At 38.4% G+C, this 26,251-nt stretch overlaps 1 protein-coding gene across 1 annotated transcript in view; it reads right to left on the reverse strand.

Moving 5' to 3' along the window:
* The window catches only part of CNTNAP2 (contactin associated protein like 2), a 1,215,871-nt gene that overhangs the window by 735,527 nt on the left and 454,093 nt on the right, over positions 1 to 26,251 (reverse strand). The window contains exon 10 of the mRNA XM_006088715.3: positions 14,059 to 14,230. Coding sequence (XP_006088777.1) covers positions 14,059 to 14,230 — 172 coding nt within the window. The remainder of the gene's footprint in view (positions 1 to 14,058; positions 14,231 to 26,251) is intronic.

The following is a 26,251-nucleotide window of genomic DNA, read 5'->3' on the forward strand; positions in this document are numbered from 1 at the left end:
AGTTAAGTTAGGGTTTTTCAAAATGCTGACACGCTGAGCTCAAAAGGTTCACCATCACTGGGCTATATCTTATTCAGCCTTGAATACAGCAAAACGTCTATTGCCTAAGACTAAAGGCAAAAGACTAGATAAATGTATTTATTTTTGAATGGTTAGAGAAAAAATATAAAATATATATAACTTGAATAAGTTATACAAATGCTGCATCAATTGTTTTCAGGAAGCATAACTTTGAAGTTATTTTTTTAATTTTACTTTTTGAGTTATCAAATGGGCTATCAACTGCTATTTGTCTATTCTATTACAAATTTTCTTCTTCTACTTCAGTAACATAACTCCAAATGTTAGTAGGTAGGTATATTACCACCTAAAATAAAAGACTATAATTCCAGTGTATCTTGCAACTCCCTATAGTCATAACTAAATCTAGCCAATGAGATATTAGTGAATGTGTTGCATGAAACTTTGGGAAGATTTTTTAAAAAGGGGAGATGGGCCTACCTACTTTTTTCTTGAAAGGCAGATGAAATATTTGGAGGTCAGGAAGCCATTTTGTGATTAGGAGAATGGAAACCATGAGCTAAGGAAATTGAAGTAAAATATTAGAGTTTAGGTCTCTGATTGCTTTCTGGAATTACCATACAAGCTTTGGATTGTCTCCTTCAGACATCTTTCATGTGAAATAAGAAATTGCAGACTTGTCTAACAAACTCTAATTGAACCTTTATTCCTAGTAGCTGAGAGCAATTTCTAATTGAGACCTAACTTTTACTTCAGGAATGTTGACTTATACACATTTGTATGAGTGACAGATATTTTAGTGGAAGAAGTTAATCTGTAAAACAGGAAGTTCTAAAGTATGCGCAACTAAAATCTTGTCTACTTAATTTAGGGCTCATAATTTTTCATGAATACTTTTTATTTTATATTTAATGAATAGGGAATTAATATTCCAGGAGAAAAACCAACACATCTGGCTTCTGAGTCTGTCAAGACAATCTCTAGGGATGGTAATGCAAGTAGATTTAGGGCTTAAGGAAACATCTAACTAATTAAAAGGGACTGAGCCTTTCAGAAGGATGCCAGTTTCCCAGGCCTTCTGGGAATCCCCACTGACTATGAAAGAAAACAGCTCTAAAGAACAACTTATTGAGTCTTATTAGAAGTTGCATGAATCTCTTCACTCCCTTTTGGACAAAATTAACACAGAACCTTGAGCCTCCTTTATAGCTTCATAGTCTCCAGCTGGAACTATCTAGAGATGCTAGACCAGTCCTATCCAATACAAATACCAAGTGAGCCACATATAACATGTAATTTTAAATTTCATGTTAACACTATTTTAAAAAGTAGAGAGAGGTAAAATTAACATTATATGTTATTTAATACAAAGATGAAATAAATATAAAAAATATGAATGAGATGTTTTATATTCCTTTATTTGTACTAAGAATTCACAATCTAATGTGTATTGCACTTACAGCACTCCTGCAGTGAAAATTGGTATTCAAAAGCTACATTGGACTAGTGACTGCGCATTGGACAGGACGCTTTTGACCTGATCTCTTCTGTGTTTCTCTTTCTTCCACTGTGTCATTACCTGCACTTCTAACAGCCTTGCCTTTCCTATTTTAACTTTCTCTCTTTGACTTCCCCTATTGCTTAATTGCTTCCCCTATTGCTTAAAAGAAAATTTTATCTTTAAACTCCTATAGTACATAGACACCATTCTTTAATTTTTAGCCTGATTTCTATTTTAATGGAAGTAGGGAATACCCCATACCAATAAACCAAAGAGCAATGCAATTTAATAGCCCTTCTTTCCCCTCTCCCTCTGTTATTTGGAATGCAGTTAACAAAAGAAAAAAAGTAAATTCTACCTTCTTTTTCCATACTACAGAAGTCTTAAATATGTTGAATTTAATCCATTCACTAGATCGCAGTAAAATATTACTCTAACCTACTTATTACTACACAAATATTCAGTTAAGACACTGTTTAGGGATTAGTGAAGATAATACTTATATTTTATTAAATCCTTTTTCTCTCTGAAACCAGTTTATCTTTCCCACCAATACCTTCCTGGTGTCCACATATAATGAGCTCGCCCTAGTCCAACTTAGAAACATTGGATTGGCCCTTTCATCCAGGCCTATTGCTACTTCTGTCCCTAAGGTGCAGGCTCTCCCCACCTCTGCTCAGATCACCAGAGCAACTGTTAATAATGCAAATGTGACTTCCCTGCAAATCCTTCACTGATTCCTTATTGCCCAGGGCAGTGGTCGGCAAACTCATTAGTCAACAGAGCCCAATATCAACAGTACAACGATTGAAACTTCTTTTGAGAGCCAATTTTTTTTAACTATATAGGTAGGTACATTGTTATTAACTTAATTAGGGTACTCCTAAGCTGGCCTTTGCTAAAAAGGTCCTCAATCTGATTGAGGTACGTTCGCTGAGGTCGACCCCTTCCAACTCTCCTATCCACACTCGTCTTGTATACTTGTTTCGTCTATCTCCTCTCGTTCATCCCCTCTATATGTCCAAACCATCTCAACATACAGGGCATGTAAAAAATGTTTCATTTTATAATAATAAAGCCACCATCATAAAATAATTACAATTCTTAAATTGATGACAAAAATACCTGTAGGATTTGCAGCTGGTTGGAAAAATACAGGTAACTTTATGCTTCAAGTAGGTACTTTTGTCACCTGCGCGCGATTTGCGGACGAAACTAGCACTAACCACTGCACAATGACACTGCTGACTGACTGGCTCACTCAACTCCTGCAGGAATCCAGCGCGCCTCCCCCGCGCTGTGTCTCCCAGGGCCCACCTGCGCCACGTCTCCCGTCGCCCTACCGACCGACACTCCCCACTTCTTCTAACGCCACTTCTTCAAAATAGACTCGCCCAGGCCGAAAACCGACTTCTGCGCATGGGCCACGAAGTTTCAATCGCACTGTACGTGCGCGCCCGCACGTGGTATTTTGTGGAAGAGCCACACTCAAGGGGCCAAAGAGCCGCATGTGGCTCGCAAGCCTTGGTTTGCTGACCACTGGCCCAGGGGATTCATTGTCATCCTTTACTAGCCCCCTTTCGAATGGGTTCTCCTTAAAATGCTAGTGTCACACGAATGGCTGTCATTCTCGGGAGACCCGACTTTAACTATTTAACTACATGAGTTTCCTGGAAGTTAGCATGTTACTTACATCCCATGTCCTTCTGTGTGGGCCTTCCATGTACCAGGGATGCCCTTCCCATGTGCCTGTGAGCTGCTCCCATGTGCAATCTCCATCTTCACCTGGACCTGGACTCAGGCAGAATTAGAGCTGCCATCCTTTGTGACTACTTCAATTTTGGCATTTCCCAGTTTTCTCAGTAACTGCATATTTTAAAAAGCCTGTCTCTTTTATTAGTTAATAAGGATGTAGGGTCCATGTCTTATTCACCAAGGCTAACACTATCCTTGGTACCTGGTTGGTAATCAATAAATGGTTGTGGAATGAATGGATAAATGAATGGATAAGTAATATATATGTTCATCTCTTCCATGACCACCTACACAAGCTTTCTGCTCTCCTTTAGTCATTTTAATGTTTCAGAACTACTATATGGTCATCTGTGCCTCCACACATCTACTCATGTCTTTGCTCTTGCCTAGCATATTATTTCCCTTAATTTCTTATCATCTGAGATAACAGTTCCTCTAAAGTTCAGCATACTTCTATGGAGCCTTTACCAGCCCCTGCAGCCCACAGTGATTCCCTCTTCATTAATTTCCTGCAGAAACCATTGTCTATAATGATTAAATAGTATTCCCTTATTAATATAGCTTTTAAACTTCTTATGATTGTCTCCTGTGTCCACAGCTAAATTAGTACATTCCCTTTGAGAAGAGTTCCTGCTCTTCACCTTTGGTTTTCTCATTGTGTGGGCAGTCCCAGGGCTTTGGCCTTCTCCGGAGATTAACCAATGTCTCCTGAGTTAAGAAAATATAATAACCATGTGAATGAAACTCGCCTTCTTGTGTAAGGTGTTTCTAACTTTAGAAATGTCACTCTTTACTATTTTAAAGTTTTTTTCTTTCTTCTTTAGTTTTCAAATGCCTAAAGTTTCAAAAAAAGAAAAGGAAATTAACTTTGATATCATGTCCATTTGCCCAGAGGGGTCCTTCAGAGAAGTATGTACATGAAAGCAATTTTCATGTTGATGAGGCCTTTTGGGAATTATGCCATAGAATCAAAGACCATGAAGCTACTGGAATAAAAGTTTAGCAGGCTCCACTTATTGAAAGCAAATGAAGACCCTGTAAATAAATGTTGTATGGAACTTAGAAGGTCTACCCTCCTCACAATTCTTAATAAATGGTCTATTTATATCAATCTATTTGCTGATTAAGATAGCCTTTACAGATATTACATTTGTTTGTTAACATTTATTACAGACCCACTTTCAAGTACATTCCAAACACACACACACACACACACACACACACACACACACTCCCCACCCCTTCCATCTGTATCCCTCTCTTGCTCATGTAATATTCTTTTTGATGTAAGTGGGATTTGGTAAGCAAAATGAGATTCAGACTCTAATACATTCCTCAATGAGTTCATAGACACATTCAATGAAGAAGGATTTATCTCTAACATGGCAATGGATTACTTACAGAATTTATCTAAAAGGCTTTCTAAAAAGTTAAGCTTATTTGCCCTCTTGAAACTAGTTTCTAGGTAGTAGACATACAACCACATGGAGAGGAAGTACTTCTGTTCAATTAGTAAAAAATGATGACAAATTCCAAGTCTTAATAAAACGGTTTTTCTCACCATAGAGAAATGACACAATTTTTCTCAGATCATAGATCATTTAAATAGTAAAGGAAATTTTTCAAAGAAAATTTTATCTTTAAACTATGTTTATAGTACATAGACACCATTCTTTAATTTTTACCCTGATTTCTATACCAATAAATAAACCAGAGAGCAATTTAATAGTCCCTCCTTTCCTCTCTCCCTCCCTTCCTCTCCCTCTGTTATTTGGAATGCAGCTAACAAAAGAAAAAAAAAAGTGAATTCTACCTTCTTTTTCCATACTACAGAACAGAAGTCTTAAGTATGTTGAATTTAATAAAGTAAAGAAAGAAAACATTAAAAAGATACATATTTTAACCATTTTAATTTGACTTAATACTCTAATATGTACAGTGCGATTGAAATTTTGTGGCCCATGCGCAGAAGTCAGTATTTTGTGGAAGAGCCACACTCAAGGGGCCAACGAGCCGCATGTGGTTCGCGAGCCAAAGTTTGTCGACCACTGCTCTATATCATCTAAATTCAATGACTCACTAGCCAGCAGGAATTGCTCTGGGCTCAGCTGATTTCAATTCTACAGACAACTACATGGTGATTAAAAGAGGGAAAGGGTGGGGCAGGTAGAAGAGAGTAAAGGGGAGATAAATGGTGATGGAAAGAGACTTGACTTTGGATAGTGAACACTTGATGCAATATACATACGATGTATTATAAAATTGTACACTTGAAACCCATAGACTTTTATTAACCAATGTCACCCCAATAAATTCAATAACAAATTTAAAAATTCCAAAAAACACTGTACAAGTCTGGTCCACCTGCCTTTCTAACGACCCATTTCCATAAAGCACCACCCTCAATTTCTAATTTTAGTCTCTTAAATTGCAGTGAAAATTACAGTCACCAATGACTCTGCAGATTTTTCCAGGTTTTTTATTCCCATACTTAAACTGATAGTTTTGTTTTGGGGTACTTATATTTCTAAGAACTTTTCATTTGCTTTAATGGAAACTCTTTCTGTCCCTAAGCATTTCAAAATGTACTTAGACTATGTTGTTACAATAGCAATTATTACTCGCCTAAACATATTTGGGAATGAACAATTAACTCCCACACAACATGAGAGGAGGACACCAGATGAAAGATGGTAGCCCATTGCTCCAAGTCTTTAGCCATCAGACCTGGGGTATCACTCCCTGTATGTCACAAAGGGAATGGTGAGCTTTGATTAATATGTAAAGCTGGCTTTAGGGGAGGGCGGTTAAATGAGTTCAATGAATATTTTACAATATATCTAAGTAACTGACAAAAGTAATTATCTTAAGAAGAAAATATCTGTTAAGGCACTTCTTTTAAATATGTTGTTTAATTAGTTGCTTTTGTTTTTATTTTGTCAGGTAATCTAATGTGAAAAACAAGAAATAAAACTTAATGACTCATTTAAATCTCCCTGTTGTTGACTTAGCTACATGTTACAATTATTTATCTTTTTTTCTTTCTGCTTATCTTCAAATGCATAAGTGTCTTCTGACATTACTTTTATACACTAGGCCTTCCTTGGGATTTAAATGTCAAAGCACAGAGATATGGCATGCCACAAGCAAATATAGTTTTCTTTTGTCCTAATACATGCAATACATCAAAGATGAATAGGCTGCTGTTGAATCTTAAAATGGTTAATTTGACTTTTTTCTTTGCCTTTTTCTCTTAGGAGAGTTATCTCCTCTGGCATTTCACTACTGTGTTTTCTTTTTAAAAATAAATTTTGTCACTCTAGTCCTTTACTTGTATTTAAAAATAAAATCACTTTGAAATCACTTCAGAGAGATGAATGGAACAGGGGCTCCCCTGGGTGTGACACTTTGGGGTCATTAAACGTGTGTTTTTGTGCTAGATCAATGACTAAGGCTTACATGTCTAGGTGTAAACAGGAAGTCCTCTCAGGGTCCTTCTAAAAGAAACTAAATGTCTCTGGCAATGGAGTTCAAGATCAAAGGGGAGCCTAAATTAGCCCAGAAGGCCAAGAAAGTTTATCCACCGAGCCATGCATCTAATACAAGAAATGCATCCAATCTAGCATGAGCAAACAGGGCTTTCCAAAAATCTACTACTAATTCAATTTAGCCCAAAGAGAGAAAGAAAGAACATGGCCATTTGTAATATAAAAGCAATGGGATCCAAGACAGGAAAGAACTGAGATAAAGTTCAGAGACAACATGAATATATTTACAATAAAGATTCACAACATGCATTCTCATGTAAAAAAAAATCAAAACTGGATTATGTACCTAATCTTTTTTTTTCTAGGTGTTTATTTGAGCTGGTGGTCTGGTTTTAGGACCCTGTATACATTTTGTTCTCAGGGTGTTTCTTAGGGGTGTTCTTTCTGCAAAGGGAAATCTGGCCTCAAGCCTGAAAACTCCTTGTTGGTTCTGGTTCTCCAGGAATGAGTTCCAGCTGACCTGTTCCTTGCTGCTTTGGAATCTGATGGGATCAGAGTCATAATGATGTCAGAATTTAACAGGCACAAAGTTTGAAACAATGTGAAGTTTATCTGAGAAATATTTTGCCTCCTTTACCAGTTTCATGCAATTATCATAGAATCTATTGGTAAAAGACAAAATGTTTCCCAGTGTATAAGAGGTGCTAGCACAATTTGACACCAGCTGGCTTGATGACATGAACAGTTCTTAAGAACCAACAGAAAGGGGTGGCCATCCTGGAAATATATGAACTGTCCTGAGACAGAGGATGGCAGTTTGCAGTTAGCACCTTATGGACCCTACCAACTAATAAAACAGACATTAAAATGAAAAACAAACAACAAAAAAACCCACAACATTTTTAAAAGTAGTTAATGAAAAAACTGGGAAATTCCAAAACTGAAGTTGTCAGAGGGATGGCAGCTGCAATTCTGCCGGGGGTCCAGGTGAGGATGGGGCTGCACACCAGAGCAGCTCACAGGTACATGGGAAGGGCATTCAGACATGGGCATAAACAGTGCCACTGCAGAAATAGCCATGGTTGAGACATGGGCCTTCCCTTTCCCACAGTAGACGTCGTTTTTAGATATTTTAAGTCAAAGTTTTGGCTTTTTTTTCCCACCCATATTTTTTTCTTGTACTGTGGCTGTCCACTCAGTGAATCAGCAGCATTTTCCACAGGGAACCTGGACTGGGAGAGTTCGCCTCTGGACTCTGGACTAGGACAAAAAGTTTGGAGATGTGAGGATTCAATTTTGGCAAGGTAGTCTAAAACCAAGGAGATTTGGTTTGGAAGAGCTAGGTCTTGGAGAGCAGAGAAGATGAACCCAAAGTGTTAGGACAGTTTAAATTCTGATCAATGATCCTCCCTCTGCCATATCAGCATTAAAGTGCCAGAAAGGGGTGCTTACACTCAGTGTGATCTTTTATAACTATTTATAGACTGAATGAATCTCAACAGAGACTTAGAAATCCTATGGCGTTGGTGGCTTGTGCCCTCCACTCTGCCTTTGGGAATCTGATTTATGGAGAGCCTCATGACAGCCTGAGGTGAGTGTTATAGAGTACATATAGAGGCAAGACATGCTGAGGCAAAGAGGGGGCCTAAGACAGCTATTCCCACACCCCACACCCTCACGCATCCCATGAAGACTTGTTTGCAGTTTGCAAGAGGTCTAGAAATCACTGTGTGTTCCTGTGGGAGCTAAAAGAATGTTTAGATGGCTTTGTGGCATGCCAAGGAAAGAGATTTAGAACAAGGGCAAAGAGCACACAGATCTTGAGTGACCAACCATCCTAATTTACCCAGATTGAAGGGTTTCTCCTGGCACAGAGTTCTCAGTACTAAAAGGGGAACAGTCTTAGACAAATTGGGCAAGTTAGCGCCTTACACAGACCCCCAAACCTGAGCCTAGCAGTAGCCAAGGCATACCACAAGGCCAGCGCGGTAGGCAGTTGGGACAGAAGGCGATCCCTGAAGACTAAGCAGGCTGAGGACCTTCGGGGAACCCAGAAGGAACTTGAGGAGAGCACATGGAACAGATCCCACTCCTCTGATTACAAGATGTTACATAAGTTGGCTGGTTCTGACCCAAGGGCCATGCTGCTGGGGTCAAGAAAGACATTTGAAATGGGGTAAGAGCCCAAACAGGGAGATTGACCTCTGAGTGAACTTGAATATCATACTGACTGTATGATATCATCATATATATATATATATATATATATATATATATATATGTATATAATATGTTAGGGTACCCAAATACATGTGTTCAAATATTTAGTTTTTCTGCTATGGGTTGGAAGTGGGAACTCATGAGCAAATGAAGATCAATTTTAAAAAATAAATAACATTACATTTTATTCATTTAAGTTAGGCCTATCCATTTTAGCCTTGCTTTTACAGAAATGCATGACCTCCTTCTGAACTGATAATATTCAACTCTTTCTTTGTTGTTCACCTTTCCAGTAGTCAGCTTAGTTTTGAAACATCACTATATCTATACATCCCTCCTTTAAGGCTCCTATAAAGAAATCCTATACTTCTTTTATTTCAAGGAAAAAAAAATCAAAAAATTGGGTAGATATTCTTGTAAAAGAAAGCACTGAAATAAAAACTAAAAACTGGGACTGTGATTGTGCACTTCTATCCAAAGATATAATGAAGACTTAATTACCAACTCAGAAATAGGATCCAGTCTATTCAGAATTTCTCGAGGGGTAATTTTGTAGGCTGGGATATTTACTCTTCCTCTTCCGCTCCCTGTGCTATTCAGAATGTTTACTGGCTTTGTTTCTTAATATATTTACGAGGGAGGTGACAGGAAAGCTAAGATTATAATCCTGATGAACTACTTTTACCAGTTTTTCTACCAGATGCTGGTTCTGACAACATGAATGTGCTCTGGTCCCTAAATAGCCACTCAGTGCCCAAGTGCCAGTCTCTAGGGGACATCACTGACATGCAACTTAAAGAAATGTATCCTCTTTTCTTTCAAAGCCATCAATACACTTGGGAATTTTCTCCCCATGTTTGGTAAAGAGAAGGTATTGGTTGATTTGAGAAATAGAAGATGGGAAAAAAACCACAAAAAAAACAACAGCTGCTTTTGGCTTCAAGAAAAATAAAGCTTGACTCCAGTGACCTGAATAAACAAGGATTTTTTTTTCCACATAAAAAGGAGTGAAGGTGACTTCTGACTCCAGTTCACTCGAGCTTGAATTTTCTTGACTGCACAGCTCCAGGCATGGTGTCTGCATTGGAAAAAGGACAGTGTAGGGGCAGGGTGACAGCTGAATCAGGAAATAAAAGCTTTCTCAAGAACACCATAGCTGACCTCTGCTTATCTCTCAGTGGCCAGGACTGTGTCACATGGCTACTCCTGACTATGGCAAAGAAAAATTACCTCTCTGGCAGCTAAGCTACAAGGGTGGTCTTAGGATTGATATACAAGTCACAACTAGCAAAACAGGCTTTACTATTACTCACAAAACAGATACATTTTTCCAAATGAGGCAAGAACACCACCTACTTAAACTCAAAATATTTCAACAGCAGCTTCTTCATCCCATATGTCCTTGTAAGAATCACAGACAAGGCATCAAGCAGTAACTCCTCATAGATTCTCACGTTCCAAGGCTGCAGCGGCTCTCTTCCTTTACAGATTATGACCAACACCTGCCAGGGCCCTCCCAGGACTTACTCCAGCCGCCCATCCCCTTCTCTCACTCTCTTCCTCTTCTCCACCCGCCCTTCCCTTCTCCCCTCACTTCCTTTGAAATGGCCCATGATCTTGTTGTAGTTCTCTCTGGCATGAGCAAGTGTGTAAAGCTAACTTTAGTTGTAAGAGGGTTTCTGCAGGAATTTGGCTCATATTTCACACCTGAAAAGAGGTTAGAGAGAAGTGGGTTGAGAATAGGAACTATAAAGGGCGTCTAAAGATGTTTGCCATAAGGAATCAACAATGTAAGGGTGCTAGGAGCAGATTAAAAATGATAATTATGCAAGGAGGAACAAAGAGGTTATGTGCTGGATAGCTTTCTAATTTCAGAGAGTGTTCTAGCAACTGAGGATGTGCCAGAGGCCCTCCTCCCTAAGAGCAGGGTATCAATGAAAGGGTAGCGCTGGAGGCCTTTGTTGTTGGAAGATGTTTCCTGCCTTCTATTCGCCTCTTGCCCTCTCAGGTCTATGGCTGTTTAGGAAATAACAGCTGAAGAAACCAGAGGCCCTCAATAGGTCAGCATGGCCATTTTATCAGCCTGCTGATATATGCTTGTTACATACTTACATCCAGGTGCCTTCTTGACAATTCAACCCAAACGTCCAATAGACATCTCAACTCATGCTCACCACTGATTTCATGATTTTCCCCCCGACCAATCTCTACCATTAGCCTTCCCATCTAAGGAGACGGTAACGCCTTCCTTCCAGTTGCTTTTACCAAACCATTTCCTCTTTTCTTCTCATGCTCCACATCTAATCCATCAAGAAACACTACTAAATATATTCAGAACTGGCCACATCTCAGTACCTCTTGTGCCAACGCCCTGGTCTGAGGCCACCAGAATCTCTCATTTGGATTATGATATACAATAGCTCCCTGTTTCTACATTTTACAGGAAACAAGCCAGGTGTAAATCCACACACAAAGAAAGAAAAGGAAGTTGAAATCATAAGGCATTCCAAGACACACAGCAAAACTCCCTTAGTGTCATCTTCCCCAAACTATTTCCCTAAGTTCTACTCATCAAATCATTGCAGCTGCTCCTATTATCTCCAAACATTTTATAAAAATCACATTGGTGGAAGCGTTCATATTTTTTCACCCTATGTTCTCATTTATTACCCCCCTCCCCTGCCAAAAAAATAGCTTTCAAATCATCAAGCTGAAGATTGAAGGGAGAAAAGTAAGAAAGAGCCAATGCAGGCTTACTTAGGGAGTATTTGGGTAGTTTGAAAATAAAATGGAAGAGATCAGGCAATTGCAAAATTTTAGTTAGTGGGGGTGGTGGGGGAATGAACAAGAGGTGAGCTAAGGATGTGTCATTAAAGTGTGACCAGTGGGTCATCAATATATGAGTTTAGGCTAAACCCACTGGTCCTCTCACCTGGCAGACACAGACTAAATCCTCAATGATCTCCTCAATAGTTCCAATGGGTGAATATAGTCTTGTGTCATATTTACAAAAATACAACACTTCATAGATTAAGATTTTGACCTGAAGACATTTTAAGTAAATAAAGGAATGTGGTATTCCACACATTGGTAGTTCATGTACAGAAGTTATTGCCTTAAAAAATGAGACAAGCAGAACATGGATTCCATAGTGGTTTTAGGAAATTTGTGGGCTATCATCCAGGAGGACAGGAAAGAAATTCCCTGTTCTGTCAGCTGCAGGAGCCTTGACAACATGGACAATGGACTGACTCTATTCCTACAGCTACCAAGAATTGAAATTTGCATTTCCCATACTACATCTTCACCAGGAAGGCCATATTCCACTCTGCTCATTTACCAAAATCTCATTCATTCTTTTGAGGCCAATTTAACTACCACTTTTTTCATGGGAGTAATCTATTAAAATTTCAGTATCTCTCCCATACTTCTTTAGTAGCAAACGATTTAACTACAATGCTCAGGAAACATGCTGTTTGGAGTGAAACAGCAATATTGCCATAAAATCTAGCCTGTTTACAAAAGCTGAAGGAACTAACTTGGTTATTACTGACAGAAATTATTATATTATTAAAGCTACTGGCATGGAAAATGGACAAGGTAGTAAAATGTCTCCATATGCTGTATAACTATTACTCAGAAGAAAAATCTTCCTGTGTGGAAAACAATTACTAAAATTTACAGATAAACATCTACTACCAGAACATATGGTTGTTAAACTTCATCTCTCAGTTTTTCTGATTATTGCTACCATTTGCTTTAGGCAGAAATAACAGTTATTACACTATATTGATGGTTCAAAGTTATGAGTATATTTCTATTAAAATTGTTCATTGTTCTGTTTAAATATAAACTGTTTAGTCTGCCATTATGAATATTTGCAAGTATGTAATAGAAATAAACACTGATACATCAAATTTTATTACAAATATGTTAACGCTTTAAAAGTTATAATCTATAGCTGTCATAAACTAATTTATTTCATACAAATAGTATTTTATTTAGATTATATGGGAAAAACTTACTTTTTTATAAATGACTTTATATATTTTTAAGATTAATCATATATCTTTGAATGACTTCCCCAAGGATATCTTTTTAAATTAAATGATATCATTAGAGATTTCAGGTATATATATATATATATATATATATATATATATATATATATATATATATATATATATATATAGAGAGAGAGAGAGAGAGAGAGAGAGAGAGAGAGACATAGAACTTTCATCTTTTAAAATATAAAATTAATTACATTATTTTTCAGGATAAGATAGCCCTCTAATTTAAAAATGTTTTTTAAAACCACCTAAATTCACCAGGTTAAAATCAGTACTTTGTTAGGTGTGATTTGTTTATGGGCAAAACATATGAAAATGAAATATTTTCATGCTGGAAGAAAAGACAATTTTAGAAGCATATTAAGGTAGAGTATGTAATTCTGTCACAATATTTCCTACAAAAGAGGTATCTTTCCATTGTGTAAGAAGTCAACTCAGTTTTCCTAAAAAGCTCCTCCTGAGAGTTGCAAAAACTAATAAAGATTAGATTTTGCAATATTTTAGCATATATATTTTATAAGCAAACTCAATTACATTAAACATTCTGCTTCTGCAAGCCCCCATACAGCCCACCAACATTTTTTAATACTTCTTTTACTTCGAGGAGGCTTTAGCGGGGACAATATGATAAGGATGAGTTGTGACCAAGACAAGGAGAGAAGGGCATCTCTGCTTGTGGGTATAGGAAGCAAAACCAAAAATAAACGGAGCTCCTTTATATCTCAGCTGTTGATTGCAAAACCACTGACATAATGCTCACACTCACGGAGCGAGGTTGATGGAGTAAGGTGACATCACAGATTGTTCTATCATGTATGTCCATGTCCTGATATAAAAGGCATTGCTACAATCACACATACAGGACCACGGGCATGGCAAAAGGCTCTTCCTGCCTAACCCATCCGAGGGGTGGGTGGGAGGGTGAGTGTTTCATTCATCCCACAACATAAACATGAATTTGAAAAGTCTGGACAATGTGAAGCAGGATGAAAAGACCATTTACCTGTCTATGATGGCGCACATGTCAATGCTGACGTTTGCAAAACTTCCTGGTTTCCTTTGTGCCACCTCATATAAATTTACAAGTTGATCATCCACTTGAATGAGCTGCATGCATCCTTGGAATGAAGGCTGAAGGACAGAGTGACTTGAGTTACTCATCTGGTTCAGAAAACCTGTGAGAGAGCAGAAGAAATGGAGAAGTTAAAATCTGTGTATAGCACGCTTCACTAGGTCTCCTCTGGTGATGCTCCCTGATCTCAGCCATTGCCTCCAACTCTTGCTTTGTTGATCCTTCCTGGTGTTGTATTCAGTACAGAGGAATGAAGTATTGTGAGAAAGAGATATTATTTCAGGGAAAGACATAAGGGTTGAATCTAAATGAATCTTTGTCTCTGGAGTCTAGCATTCCTTATTATTTTCTCCTTGACTTCTTTCTCACTCTGTCACAGTTCATTCTATGTCCCTCTGCTGTTAATAGCTCACTGCTGTACTTCCGCCCCTGACCCTACCTACAGAGATTAGAACATAAAATTTAGACCTTTCTTAACTATCCAAGTGCCTTCCTCTTAAACTTTCAATATTACATCTATTTCCTTAATTCTCTAGAGGCCTGTTATTTAGATGTTAAGAAGCTAAACTTACTATTATCAATTAAGATGAATCTATTTTATGGATTAACTAGAGGCCTGGTGCACAACATTCATGCACTGAGTGGGGGGTGCGGTGAGGGGAGGGAATGGTCCCTCAGCCTGGCCTGCGCCCTCTTACAGTCCAGCACCTCTCAGGAGATGTCCACCTACTGTGGAGGTGGGAGAGGCTCCCAGCACTGCCACTGTGCTTGCTGTGAGCCTGGCTTCTGGCTGAGCAGCGCTCCCCCATGGGAGTGCACTGACCACCAGGGGGCAGCTCCTGCTTTGAACGTCTGCCCCCTGGTGGTCAATGCACATCATAGTGACCAATCATTCCGCCATTTGGTCAATTTGCATATTACTCTTTTATTATATAGGATGTCTAATTCAATCCAAAGGTATATTTGCATTATAAATGATTTCTCATTTTATAAAATCCTAAGAAACATTACAAAGAATATATTTAGACATAAGGATTAGCCACCCTGCTCTGAATGTCTACACACACACACACATGCCAAGTTTGAAAATAGATTAAAATTTTTATTACAAAACTAGAGGCCCGATGCACGAAATTCATTCAAGAGTAGACCTTCCCTCCCCTCTCCCCCAGCTGCAGGCACCAGCTTCCCTCTGGCACCGGGGACCCAGGCTGGCTTCCCTTGGGCCACCCGCAGGCACCCAGAACCCCAGGCTGGCTTCCCTCGGCCCTGGCTTTGTCCTGAAGGACATCCGGTCTAATTAGCATATTACCCTTTTATTATTACAGATAACTTTAAAATAGCATCATCAAACAATTACTATTATGACTTTTCAGTAGAGACATGCATAGGAAGTTAGTATGCATAGAAAATTAGTAGGCCATAGAAAATAATATATCTCTAGAAAGTCCCCCAAAGCATTTCCTTTGCATATAGCTCCCTACATCAAATTGACCTACCAGAAAAAATTTAAACTATGCTAATTTGCTTAAAAATCTGATTATTCACACATTTATTTCAATCAAATAATATATGTACAGCAAAAAATAATTTCTACATAATGGATTAAGACCAATACCTGCCATTAATTTATTAAAAGTAAATTTTCAATAAAAACTCTATAAAAATTGACCATTAAATTATTTTTTAAAGTATCCTATTTTGTTTGACTGCTAATAGTAGTTAAGAACAATAGAAAACTCCTCCCTTTATTAATGGTTTATAATATTTAAAGTTTAATAATTATTATTTGAACCTCTTTAAGGGTTAATCACAGAGGTAGAGTATATCCTTTTCCATCAACAGAATTCTATGTAAAAATAGGATTCAACTTAAATGAATTCATTGACTTAAAAATTAATATAAGACTCTATTTCAATGTCAAGCATATAGCTCATCTATATATTTTTTTCTAAGTCACATTTTTTTATTTGCATTTACTTAGTCCCCACTGAAATTGCTGATCTTAGAGAAGTCATCTATTTAGACAAGCTGTATGCATACACATGCTTTTAAATCTGTTCAATCAAAATAATATTGAAAGAAGTTAATGTCTACACTTAGCAGAAAGTAAACATCCAGCTGTAATGTTAATGACTATTCTTGACAAGACGATCGTTTGGTTCTGTTGTTGAATACTAGGAAGTCTCTAAATATCCATAGTGGCTTAGAAATATTCCAAAATGAGTAGATCTATTTGGGAGAACATGACCTTTTCTGATGCAAAGCAGCTACATAACACAGATTGCTATGAATTGAATTGGGTATAATTAAGTTCATCAAACAAGACTTCATCAGTAACACATAACAATGTTCTGTTTGGTCCTAAGGGATTTTTGAATTTGAAAGTGTCCTGTCCTTTCATTTTCCTACATGGGATACATTCTAGTAGAAGACAATAATAGGGCATACTACTAAATTGCTATTAAACGTTTAAGTTTTCCCCCCTCTCCTTGTATTATCTTTAACATTTCCAAGAGGGACTCCATTAATTCACACCATCTTTTAGACCCCTTCAACATTAAATTAGGGCTGATCTCTGTAGTCAGTAAAAAACTGTGGAAGTGGTGGCTGTGGAAAACTAGACTTCCAAGGCTAGTTTTCAACTTGATCTCGGAGACTGCTAATCCTGAAAAGTCAGTCATCATACTTGAGCAATCTTATGGAAAGGCCCATGAGAGGTAAAAAATCATGAGTTTAAGCCACTACATTTTGGAGTGATTTCTCATGTAATAATAACCAATAATGAATTTGGTACTGAGAGAGAATTGTAACTTAAATCTAAAAATGTGACAGTGACTTAGGGGCTGGGATGTCCAAATAAGTTGGATGGGCCTGGAAAGTACTGTTACTTGAAGCCTAAAGGCTTTAGAGTTTGTTGGAAATGGCTTGAAAGAAGGTGAGGAAAAATGTTATTGGAAACGAGAGAAAACCAGATCTTGTGTTGCTGAAATGGGAAGTTTAGCAACACTGTGTTAATATGGAAAGAAAAGAGGTATACTTGAGATATTTGTAATCGAGCTAATGGCATTTTCAGACAGCGAATTCTGACATCTTTCAATTTATAGTAAAAGGGAAAAAAGAAGTGAGAAAAGCTAAAGAAAAACTGTTAAATACAAAGAAGCAGGACTTGATAGGGTTGAAGATAATGCTTTCTCAATAGCAGTCACTTCAGTTGGCAACAATGCAAAAATGAATAAACCACATTCAGGCAAAGATCAACTACCACTAAAACATAATCTAAAGATAACATGAGATGTAACTATAAAATCCATATTAAGACTTCAAAACATATTAGGTGGTGCCTCAAAGAACTATTCAGTCAGACAAAAATACTCTAGGAAACATATCCATATATATAAAATCCCAGCAACCAGAACGGCAGAATGTGGAACTACTGGTGGCTCTGATGCACACTGAGGCAGCCAACCAGCCTGATCTGGCCCCTGATGGGCCCCCAACATTTTGATCAGGGGTGGGGCCAGCTGGCCAGACCCCACCCATGCACGAATTCATGCACTGGGCCTCTAGTTGGTGTATATTGCATATCCTTTGAGTTACACAATAGGGATTCTAATAATCTTAAAGGCATCTTGCCCTTAGCATGTCAGCAGAAACCCAATGTAAAAATGAAACAAAAACTGTTTAATGAAAGGCTACTGATTTTTAAGAGAACTGTACTGGCGAAAACACCACAAGCTTGGACTGAAAGAACTATAGATGGTACAAAATGAGAAAATGTCTTTAGATGCTAAACTTCTACAGGCAGGAAAATACACAGCTGTGAACATGGACTATGTTTTATTTTAAAAGGAAAGCATGGATTAGATTGGTTAAACTGAGAATCCAGAAGGCACAAATGATTCTGCCATGGAGAATCAGTTCTAGGAAATAATAGACCTGAATTCTAATCAAGGAATTAGCAACATGTGCCTGACTGGATGTCAGAACTGCTATGGAACTCCTGTTTTTCTCCATTTGAACTGGAGAGTCTAAAGTGATAGCTCTATGCTTATCCTATCTTTGTATGTTGAGTGTGTGAGTGGCACAGAATTGTTTACAGGTCTTCAGATGAGCAGCTATAGTTGAGTAACTGCACCTGTCACTTCTGCAATGATCTATTTGTCTCACAGGTCAGCACTGATTCAGTGTGGAAGGTACTACCCAAAGGTATGAATAATAGAAAGTTAAGACTTATGGCTCTCTTAAGGATGGTTACCAGAGTTTGCCCTTTGGGACACAGAAATTCATGTCTCTTCAACATGAAAGTATATTCAACACCTCCAAAGGCCCTCCAATGTTTCATCCCATCAGAGCAAGCATGTCAAACTCAAAAGCTAACACTGGCCAAATAAACAAGGTTTAAGTTTATGTGGGCCACAAAAAAACCCCCAAAGCTTCAATTTTCATAGAAATGTAGAGACATGCTGAATACAAAGAGCAGAAATAAATGAGTAACTGTTAACATAAAATAATAGAACATTTAAATAAAAATTAATATTTTTTCTTGAACATTAACTTACCAGACACTGAATAACTGCACAAATTAATAATCATAATGCAAATAAACCTATTTTTTTGTTCTCCAAAAGCTAAATATTTCCTGTTGTGCACACTAAACAAGTCAGTCCAAGACTAATGATGTGGCAATTGCTGCTAAAATATTTGCTGCTAGTATTAGTGGAGAGAAATGGTGGGCCTGCATGTAAGGGAAATGAATGCAATACGATTATAGCAATCACTCATTAGCAAATGTTGTAGTTCAGTATTAATAACTAGAGGCCCTGTGCACAAGATTCATGTACTGGGGCGGGGGGGAGGTGTCCTTCAGCCCAGCCTGCACCCTCTCCAATCTGGGGCCCTTGGGGGATGTCAGACTGCCTGTTTAGGTCTAAACAGGCAGTCGGACATACCTCTCACAATCCGGGACTGCTGGCTCCCAACCACTCACCTGCCTGATTGCCCCTAACCACTTCTGCCTGCCAGCCTGATCACCTCCTAACCACTCCCCTTCCAGCTTGATTGATGCCTAACTGCTCCCCTGCCAGCCGGATTTCCCCCAAATGCCCTCCCCTGCTGGCCCAATCACTCCCACTGCCCTCCCCTGCCAGCCCGTTCGCTCCCAACTGCCCTCCCATGCTGGCCTGGTCGTCCACAACTGCCCTCCCCTACCGGCCATCTTGCACCGGCCATCTTGTGACCACATGGGGGTGGCCATCTTGTGTGAGGGTGTGATGATCAATTTGCATATTACCTCTTTATTATATAGGATTATGTATAACAGGATATTATAAAAATTAAGTTATGAAATTTTTATTAAAATGTTTCTTAGATACCGTTTTATTGGCTGGGCTACAAACATATTCGTTGTGGGCTGCCTGTGGGCCACAGTTAGACATGCTTGCATTAGAGCATCTGCTCAAAATTCTGTAACTCATTATCTAAGTCAAGTTCATATCCAAATGAAGCTCCTGGGATGTCCAAGAGGAAAGAAAGCTGTTTAGGTGCAGTTACTGTGACTCCCAGGGCTTACTAACAAATTTCATTAGAAGCTTCACCTTGGTCTCTTTCTTGGACCACTTGCTGTGGAAAAGTCAGACCAGGTGTCCTAGGAACCTCCAGTAGTCTGGTGGGGAGGCACCCGGGAGGGGAGAAAAGAAGACCTACTCCTAACAGTCAGCAGCAAATAGCTAGCTATGTGAGCAAAGCCATCTCGAAGTGGGACCTCCAATTCTAGTCAAGCCCTGAGATGACTGAGGCCCTGGGAAACATAACTTCAACCTCATAAAAACACTTGAAGCCAGAACTTCCTAGCCAAGTTGCTCCTGAATTAGAAGTTGCTCCCACAGAAAAAGGAGAGTAAATTATTACCATGCTGAGCTACTGAGTTTTTGGGTTGTTCTAGCAGCTATAGAAAACTAATTCAGATTATAACTAATAACTCCTGCCACCACTTTCTCAAATAGTTTTTAAAAATTAGAAGTTGAATAACAAAACCTTAGCCGGCAAAACAGTGACTGGTGGATTGCTGACCATTCCCTTATAGTTAGCAATGGGCTAAAGATATTGTGTCTCTGAGACTGAAATTCCTAGTGCCCTAACTCCCTTTGAAATGGAGGAGAAAATGTTATTTACTTCCTGTGTTTGTTCCCTGTAATTACAAATGTAAGGTCACTAAAAATACCAGTGTATTAGTGTCTGTGATACTTTCAGTGATGACTCTAAAGCTTAGGAATTGACCTATTTAATAGATTAATAGCAGGAGTGTTTGGAGATATAAATTTGCAACTGAGAATATGAGGGTCAGAAATGAATAGATATAAAATGGATAGAAAGTTAACCTTAATAAAAATTTGCCAATTTAGTAAAAAGAGTATATAGAATAAAGAGGTAAACTTTTGTTTGTTTTGGCTTAGATTTTAAATTTATTATATCTATAAATTTGGAATAAAACATGCAATATTCATACACGGGTCATTGTTCCTGGGCTCTACGATCTGACAATGTGTTCTAACATCCACAGTGAATTGTGATCCTGCCTGCCTCAATTTCATTTCACTCTCAGTAAACAGGGGCACCTCCTCGCCTTATAGGGTCATTATAATTATGTTGCCTCACTGCCATGTTTGAGATTTCCATTTCAAGACTTAGGATATAAAAACTTCATACCTGATTTGAAGTCCACGCAGTATTTATTATTCTTACTGACAAAAGAAATACATGCAATTTCAAGGTTTTAAAATTTTAATTCAGAAATACATCAGTGAAAAGCATGCTGATATTTCTTTTGTCAGTAAAATGCCAATCTAAAGTGTTGTAAATTATAACATTAACCTGATGGGATGTAAAGAGCAAACAAGAGGCAATGGGGTTGGAAATTCCACATGTCTAAAATGACGTGCATGCCAAATTTATCTTTATTTACAGTTATTTTAAAGTTGGAAAGTTTGGGAGGTCAGAGAGAGGCTGGTGGAATGCTGTAAGGATGCTAAAAAAACATGCAATGTCATCCTTTTAATATAATCTTAGATGATTCTGAAAAATGTCTACCACCAATCTCTATTGTTTCCCAAGCTTCCTGAATAATTCACCCTGTTGGGAATGTGGGTCCAAGCAAGCAGAGTGTTAGACATGAGCTCAGTGGTGGCTGGCACCTCCACAGTGAGAATAGACATGCAGCACACCCATCTGGTGTGGCTGTGAACCTACTCCAATACAGGTTGATTGAATAAATAAATAAATCTACTGAGGACAGTGGAAGCAGATTCTCATTGTTAGGAAAGGAGGGTACAAATGTAAAGTGGAAAATCTTGAATGGATACTATGGGTTTGGGTTAGAATTTAATCTATCAGTGTGCACTTACACATTTCAGTGTATTTAGATAGATGTAGAAATAAATCTAGCTGGAATTGTGTGAGTGCTCAATATACAGATAATTTCTACCATGCCCTGAAGACAATCCAGGAGCAGGGTTATCCCTATAGTTCAGACCTCAGTTTCTCTACTGAATAAAACCAGCTCATTGGAGAAATGGTTGACTCCAGAGCTGCATCAGGAAAAGCACAAAAACACAATATGAGTCTGAGATATTTTGCTGAATAAGAAAGTAAAAAAGTGCTCAAAAATAATGATGCCATATCAGAATGACATAGGAGCCAGCCTGAAGAAGGCTTCTACGGATCAAAGCTGGACAATTTGAGTGCAAAATAAATAACTGGACCATCAAAATATATTTTGAGTATCAAAACAAAGGATATTATAAAGGAAGGAAGGCAGGAAGGAAGGAAGGAAGGAAGGAAGGAAGGAAGGAAGGAAAGAAGGAAGGAAGGAAGGAAGGAAGGAAGGAAGGAAGGAAGGAAGGAAGGAAGGAAGGAAGGAAGGAAAAGAAAAGGAAGGAAAGATGGAAGAAAGAGAGAGAAGAGGGAAGAGAGAAAAATAAAGAAGAAAATTAATTTATATATCAAACTTCATTGACTAGAATAGGAATCCATGAGTAACCTACATGAAAATGAATAACTAAATGGGAGAATAGAAATCTCTTCCTATAGTACTATGCTAACTAATAAATATAAAAGGCATGTTGGAATTAGCAAGTCACCATTTGGCCACTGTCATAGTAATAATTCGTTCAGGGAAGAATATCAATTGATGCTCAAATGTAAGGGTAAAAGTTGGATGAGGAACAGAGTCTCCAAGTGTCTCTCTAAAAACATATTTATTAATTTCAAAAAGGAAACTAGTTATTTTATAGCAGAGAACCCTGTAAGACATCTTTGTAATCAAGTAATAAAAGTTATCACCACCAGTCAAGGGACTGGATAACATTGTGGGCCACCTGATAAGATGCAATGAGAAGAATACAACATCGCCTGGTGGTACTCCTGCCCCAAAATACATATCCTAAGTCCAGAAAGGAGGAACATCAGACAGACCCAAACCAAAACGATCTTCAGGAATGATAAGGTTGTGAAAGTAAAGAATCACGACCCATGATTTACAACAATATAAATAAGAAGCAATTTTTATGTCGATGAAAGACCTTTGGGGTGTTTTGAAAGGGTAAGGAACAGACAGTTAATGGTTAAAGCTTCTCCAAGTATATTTGCCCAAATCAGAAAGTAATAATATTCCAAGCCCCATAGCACTTTTGAGGCTGTGCTTCCTCCCCACTAGTTGTTTTGTTTTGAAGAAAAGGGAGTCAGCAGGTTGGGTGCACTATGACCAAATGGCAACAGGTGCAGGCCTTGCAAAGGGCAAGACACTTCCCTTTGGTCATCTAAGAACATGGAAAGAATGGACAAACATATCTGATCAGGACATTTTCACTGGGATTCAAGGTTTACCAGTAGTTGAACAAATGAAGAGCTAAATACAAAACTGCTCTTCTACCCAATAAAACCAGACACAATCAATTCCTAAATCCATCAAAAACACAAATGAACCTACATAAAATATGACAATTGGGAATGTGTGGGAGACTGAGGAAGAAGTAATTATTAATACAAACAATTATAGTGCCATATATTGCACAGTGCTAAGTAGCTTAATGTAGAGATTATCACTTGTATTTTATTTTTTGTAAAAATAACAGATTTTACATAGATAACTCATTTCTACTGTTGTAAATCATGGGTCATGATTAGATAGAGAAATCCTATTGGTGTGAGCTTATCCTGAAGTCAACAACACAGTGTTGTTTTTCCTTATACACCGATGAAGTCAGTCCAGGCTAAGCTTGGGTGCTGCTCATTGTGGAAGACCCAGGCATAGAAATCCAGCAGTCTGATCTCATAACAATGTTTTCTGAAATATTTGCACAAGCCTAATATGCATTATATTTTCCAAATTGAAGTCACAATCGTATTCCTTGGGAAGCCTGCCATAAATACCTCTCCTTCCTCCCCACCCCTAATGGCTGAATTAGGAAATTTCTCATATAGAGATGGGATAGAGAGTAAGCATATTGTAAGGTCCTGAGGTGGTTTTCCTTTATTTGAAGCTCTGGGATATTAATGCAAATTTTTGTCCTTGTACTGGGCATTTGTAGTGCCCACTTCTAGAGCAGTGAGCTGAAGGATAGATTCAGTGTAAAGTAGAGATTATCTCTTGAGAGGTTTTTGCATATGTTACATCCTGTTTTGCACTTCTTTCTGTGGGTCATTTCCCCCAGAATTCCTCAAAGGAAGGAAGTTATTGCTTCTATTTTAGAGATTAAAATAAAATTATTATAATAAATTTAAAAAGTCAAGAATCAGCTGATGATCTGTTTCCAACTTTTAGAGACTAGAGAGGTAGGAAAATAGGGTGACATGTGATCCCACAGTGGGTCTTTTTTTCTCTAAAGGACAATATAGGACAATTGACAAAACTTGAATAAGGTCTGTGGGTGAAAGTTATACTAGTGGCTTTTGTACTTTTCTTGCATTTTTTCCCCAAAATTTTAATTGTTTGAAATAAAAACAATTTAAAATTTTCTTTTCCACCTGATATGAAGTAGTGCTTTATGCTAAAAACTCTGCCACTTGGCATTGCCTTATTCTATATAATAAAACCCTAATATGCAAATTGACCAAATGGCATAATGACTGGTCGCTATGACACACACTGACCACCAGGGGAAAGATGTTCAACGCAGGAGCTGCCCCCTGGTGGACAGTGTACTCTCACAGGGGGAGCACTGCTCAGCCAGAAGCCGAGCTCAAGGCTGGTGAGTGCAGTGGCGGTGACGGGAGCCTCTCCCACCACCTCAGCAGTGCTAAGAACTCCTCAGGGGATGTCCACCTGCTGGCTTAGGCCCGCTCCTTGCCTAAGTTAGCAGGTGGACATCCCCCGAGGGGTCCCAGACTGCAAGAGGGTGCAGGCTTGGCTGAGGGATCTCCCCCCACCCCCCGCATCCCAGGCACAAATGGCTTGTACCGGGCCTCTAGTTTTCCAATAAAATGAAATTGTCTTGTCCCAATGTTCTCAATGCCCTCTTTTCTTTATTCTACTTTAATGTGCATTCAATGCTCATGGATTCTCAATGAAATTGGGCTTCCTAATTTCATTGATGATTTTCAGGTAACCAAAGGACACCTTTACCCTTTAATTAGATTTCTCAGTGGCATTTGACACTTGATCCTCATATACTAGTATATTCTATGTTATCAAACCAAGATGACTTTCATTCCCTGACTAGACTGAATATTCTGACTCCTACATCCCATTCCAAATTCAATTCATTTCTCCCTTAGTCAGATTTAGACCTACTGCATTCCTAAACTCTAAAAATATTAGAATACATACAACCACTCAGAACTCCTTCTGAGATTTAAAAAGTAAAGCAATGCTAATTCAACCATTTAATAGGTGTAATAACATTCTACAAAAATTTAATAATTTTCTTCAATATATACTTCATGCTTCAAGTGAATTTCTTACAATTAGAAATAGTTCTGTCATATTTTTGTGTGCCTACTTTGCTAGTTCCCCAATTAAATGCTTAAGGTGTCTATTCTTACAAATTATGTTTTGGCCACCTTGTTCTCTTGTCTGTGCCTCAGGAAAACCATGCCCTTTCTGCCTGGACTTTTCTTCTCCCTTTCATTTTTCATGGTTGATTTCTTCTTATGACTCAGGTCAGCTCAAATGTCACCTTCTGAAATGGGCCTTACAAACCCACTCTATTAAAAAGTATTCTATCAATTTTCTCTTCCTAGTTCTTCAGCTACTCATTGTTGTTATAGAATTTGTCATAATTCACACTTATCTGTATTGGTTTATTTATTTACATGTGTGTGTGTGTTTCTGAGTGTGTTTTTCTCCTCTCTTCCTATCAGTTTCATGGCATCAGTCTTATTGTCTCTATGAATTTTTAAAAAATATATCTATTGAGAAAAATCCGCATGTTATAAAAATTTACCACCCTAATTATCTTAAAACTAGAGGCCTGGTGCACAAAATTCATGCATGGGTAAGGTCTCCAGGCCTGGCCGGTGATCAGGGCCGATCTGTGGGGCAACCAGCGGGGAAATTGGGGGGCCCCCTCTGGCACCACCTTGGCCGGCCTGGCACCACCTGCTCACCGGCCCCGTCCCCCGCCACCGCCACCTCCCTCTGTGGGGCAACCGGTGGGACAATTGGGGAGCCCCTGCTGGCACCCGCCTTGGCTGGCCTGGGACCTGTGGGCTAGGGTCAGCTCCTGCAATGAGCGTTTGCCCCTGGTGGCCAGTGTGCATCATAGCAAACAGTCATTCCACAGGTCTTTCCACTGTTCAGTCAATTTGCATATTAGGCTTTTATTATATAGGACAACCAATACAATATATATGGGATATGTTCAAGATATAAGGTGTCTATTACAAGTTAGAAAACAAATTATTTTTAACAGATTAAAGCTATTCTTTATAAGATAATACATATAGATATATCAGTTTCCAGACTTTATAGACCCCTCTATATTTTTAGGCAAATGAGCAGCTGAATTAATATGTTTGGGTTTTTGCCCTCGAAAGAAGGGTTTGGGTCTTTACTTCCTACAGGTCTTTGTTTCAGTTGCCTTATTTGAGAGGCCTGCAATCCCCAATTGGGGCCATTCAGCAGGCA

This window comes from Myotis lucifugus, unplaced genomic scaffold, assembly GCF_000147115.1.
Source record: "Myotis lucifugus unplaced genomic scaffold, Myoluc2.0 scaffold_51, whole genome shotgun sequence".
Lineage (NCBI taxonomy): Eukaryota > Metazoa > Chordata > Mammalia > Chiroptera > Vespertilionidae > Myotis > Myotis lucifugus.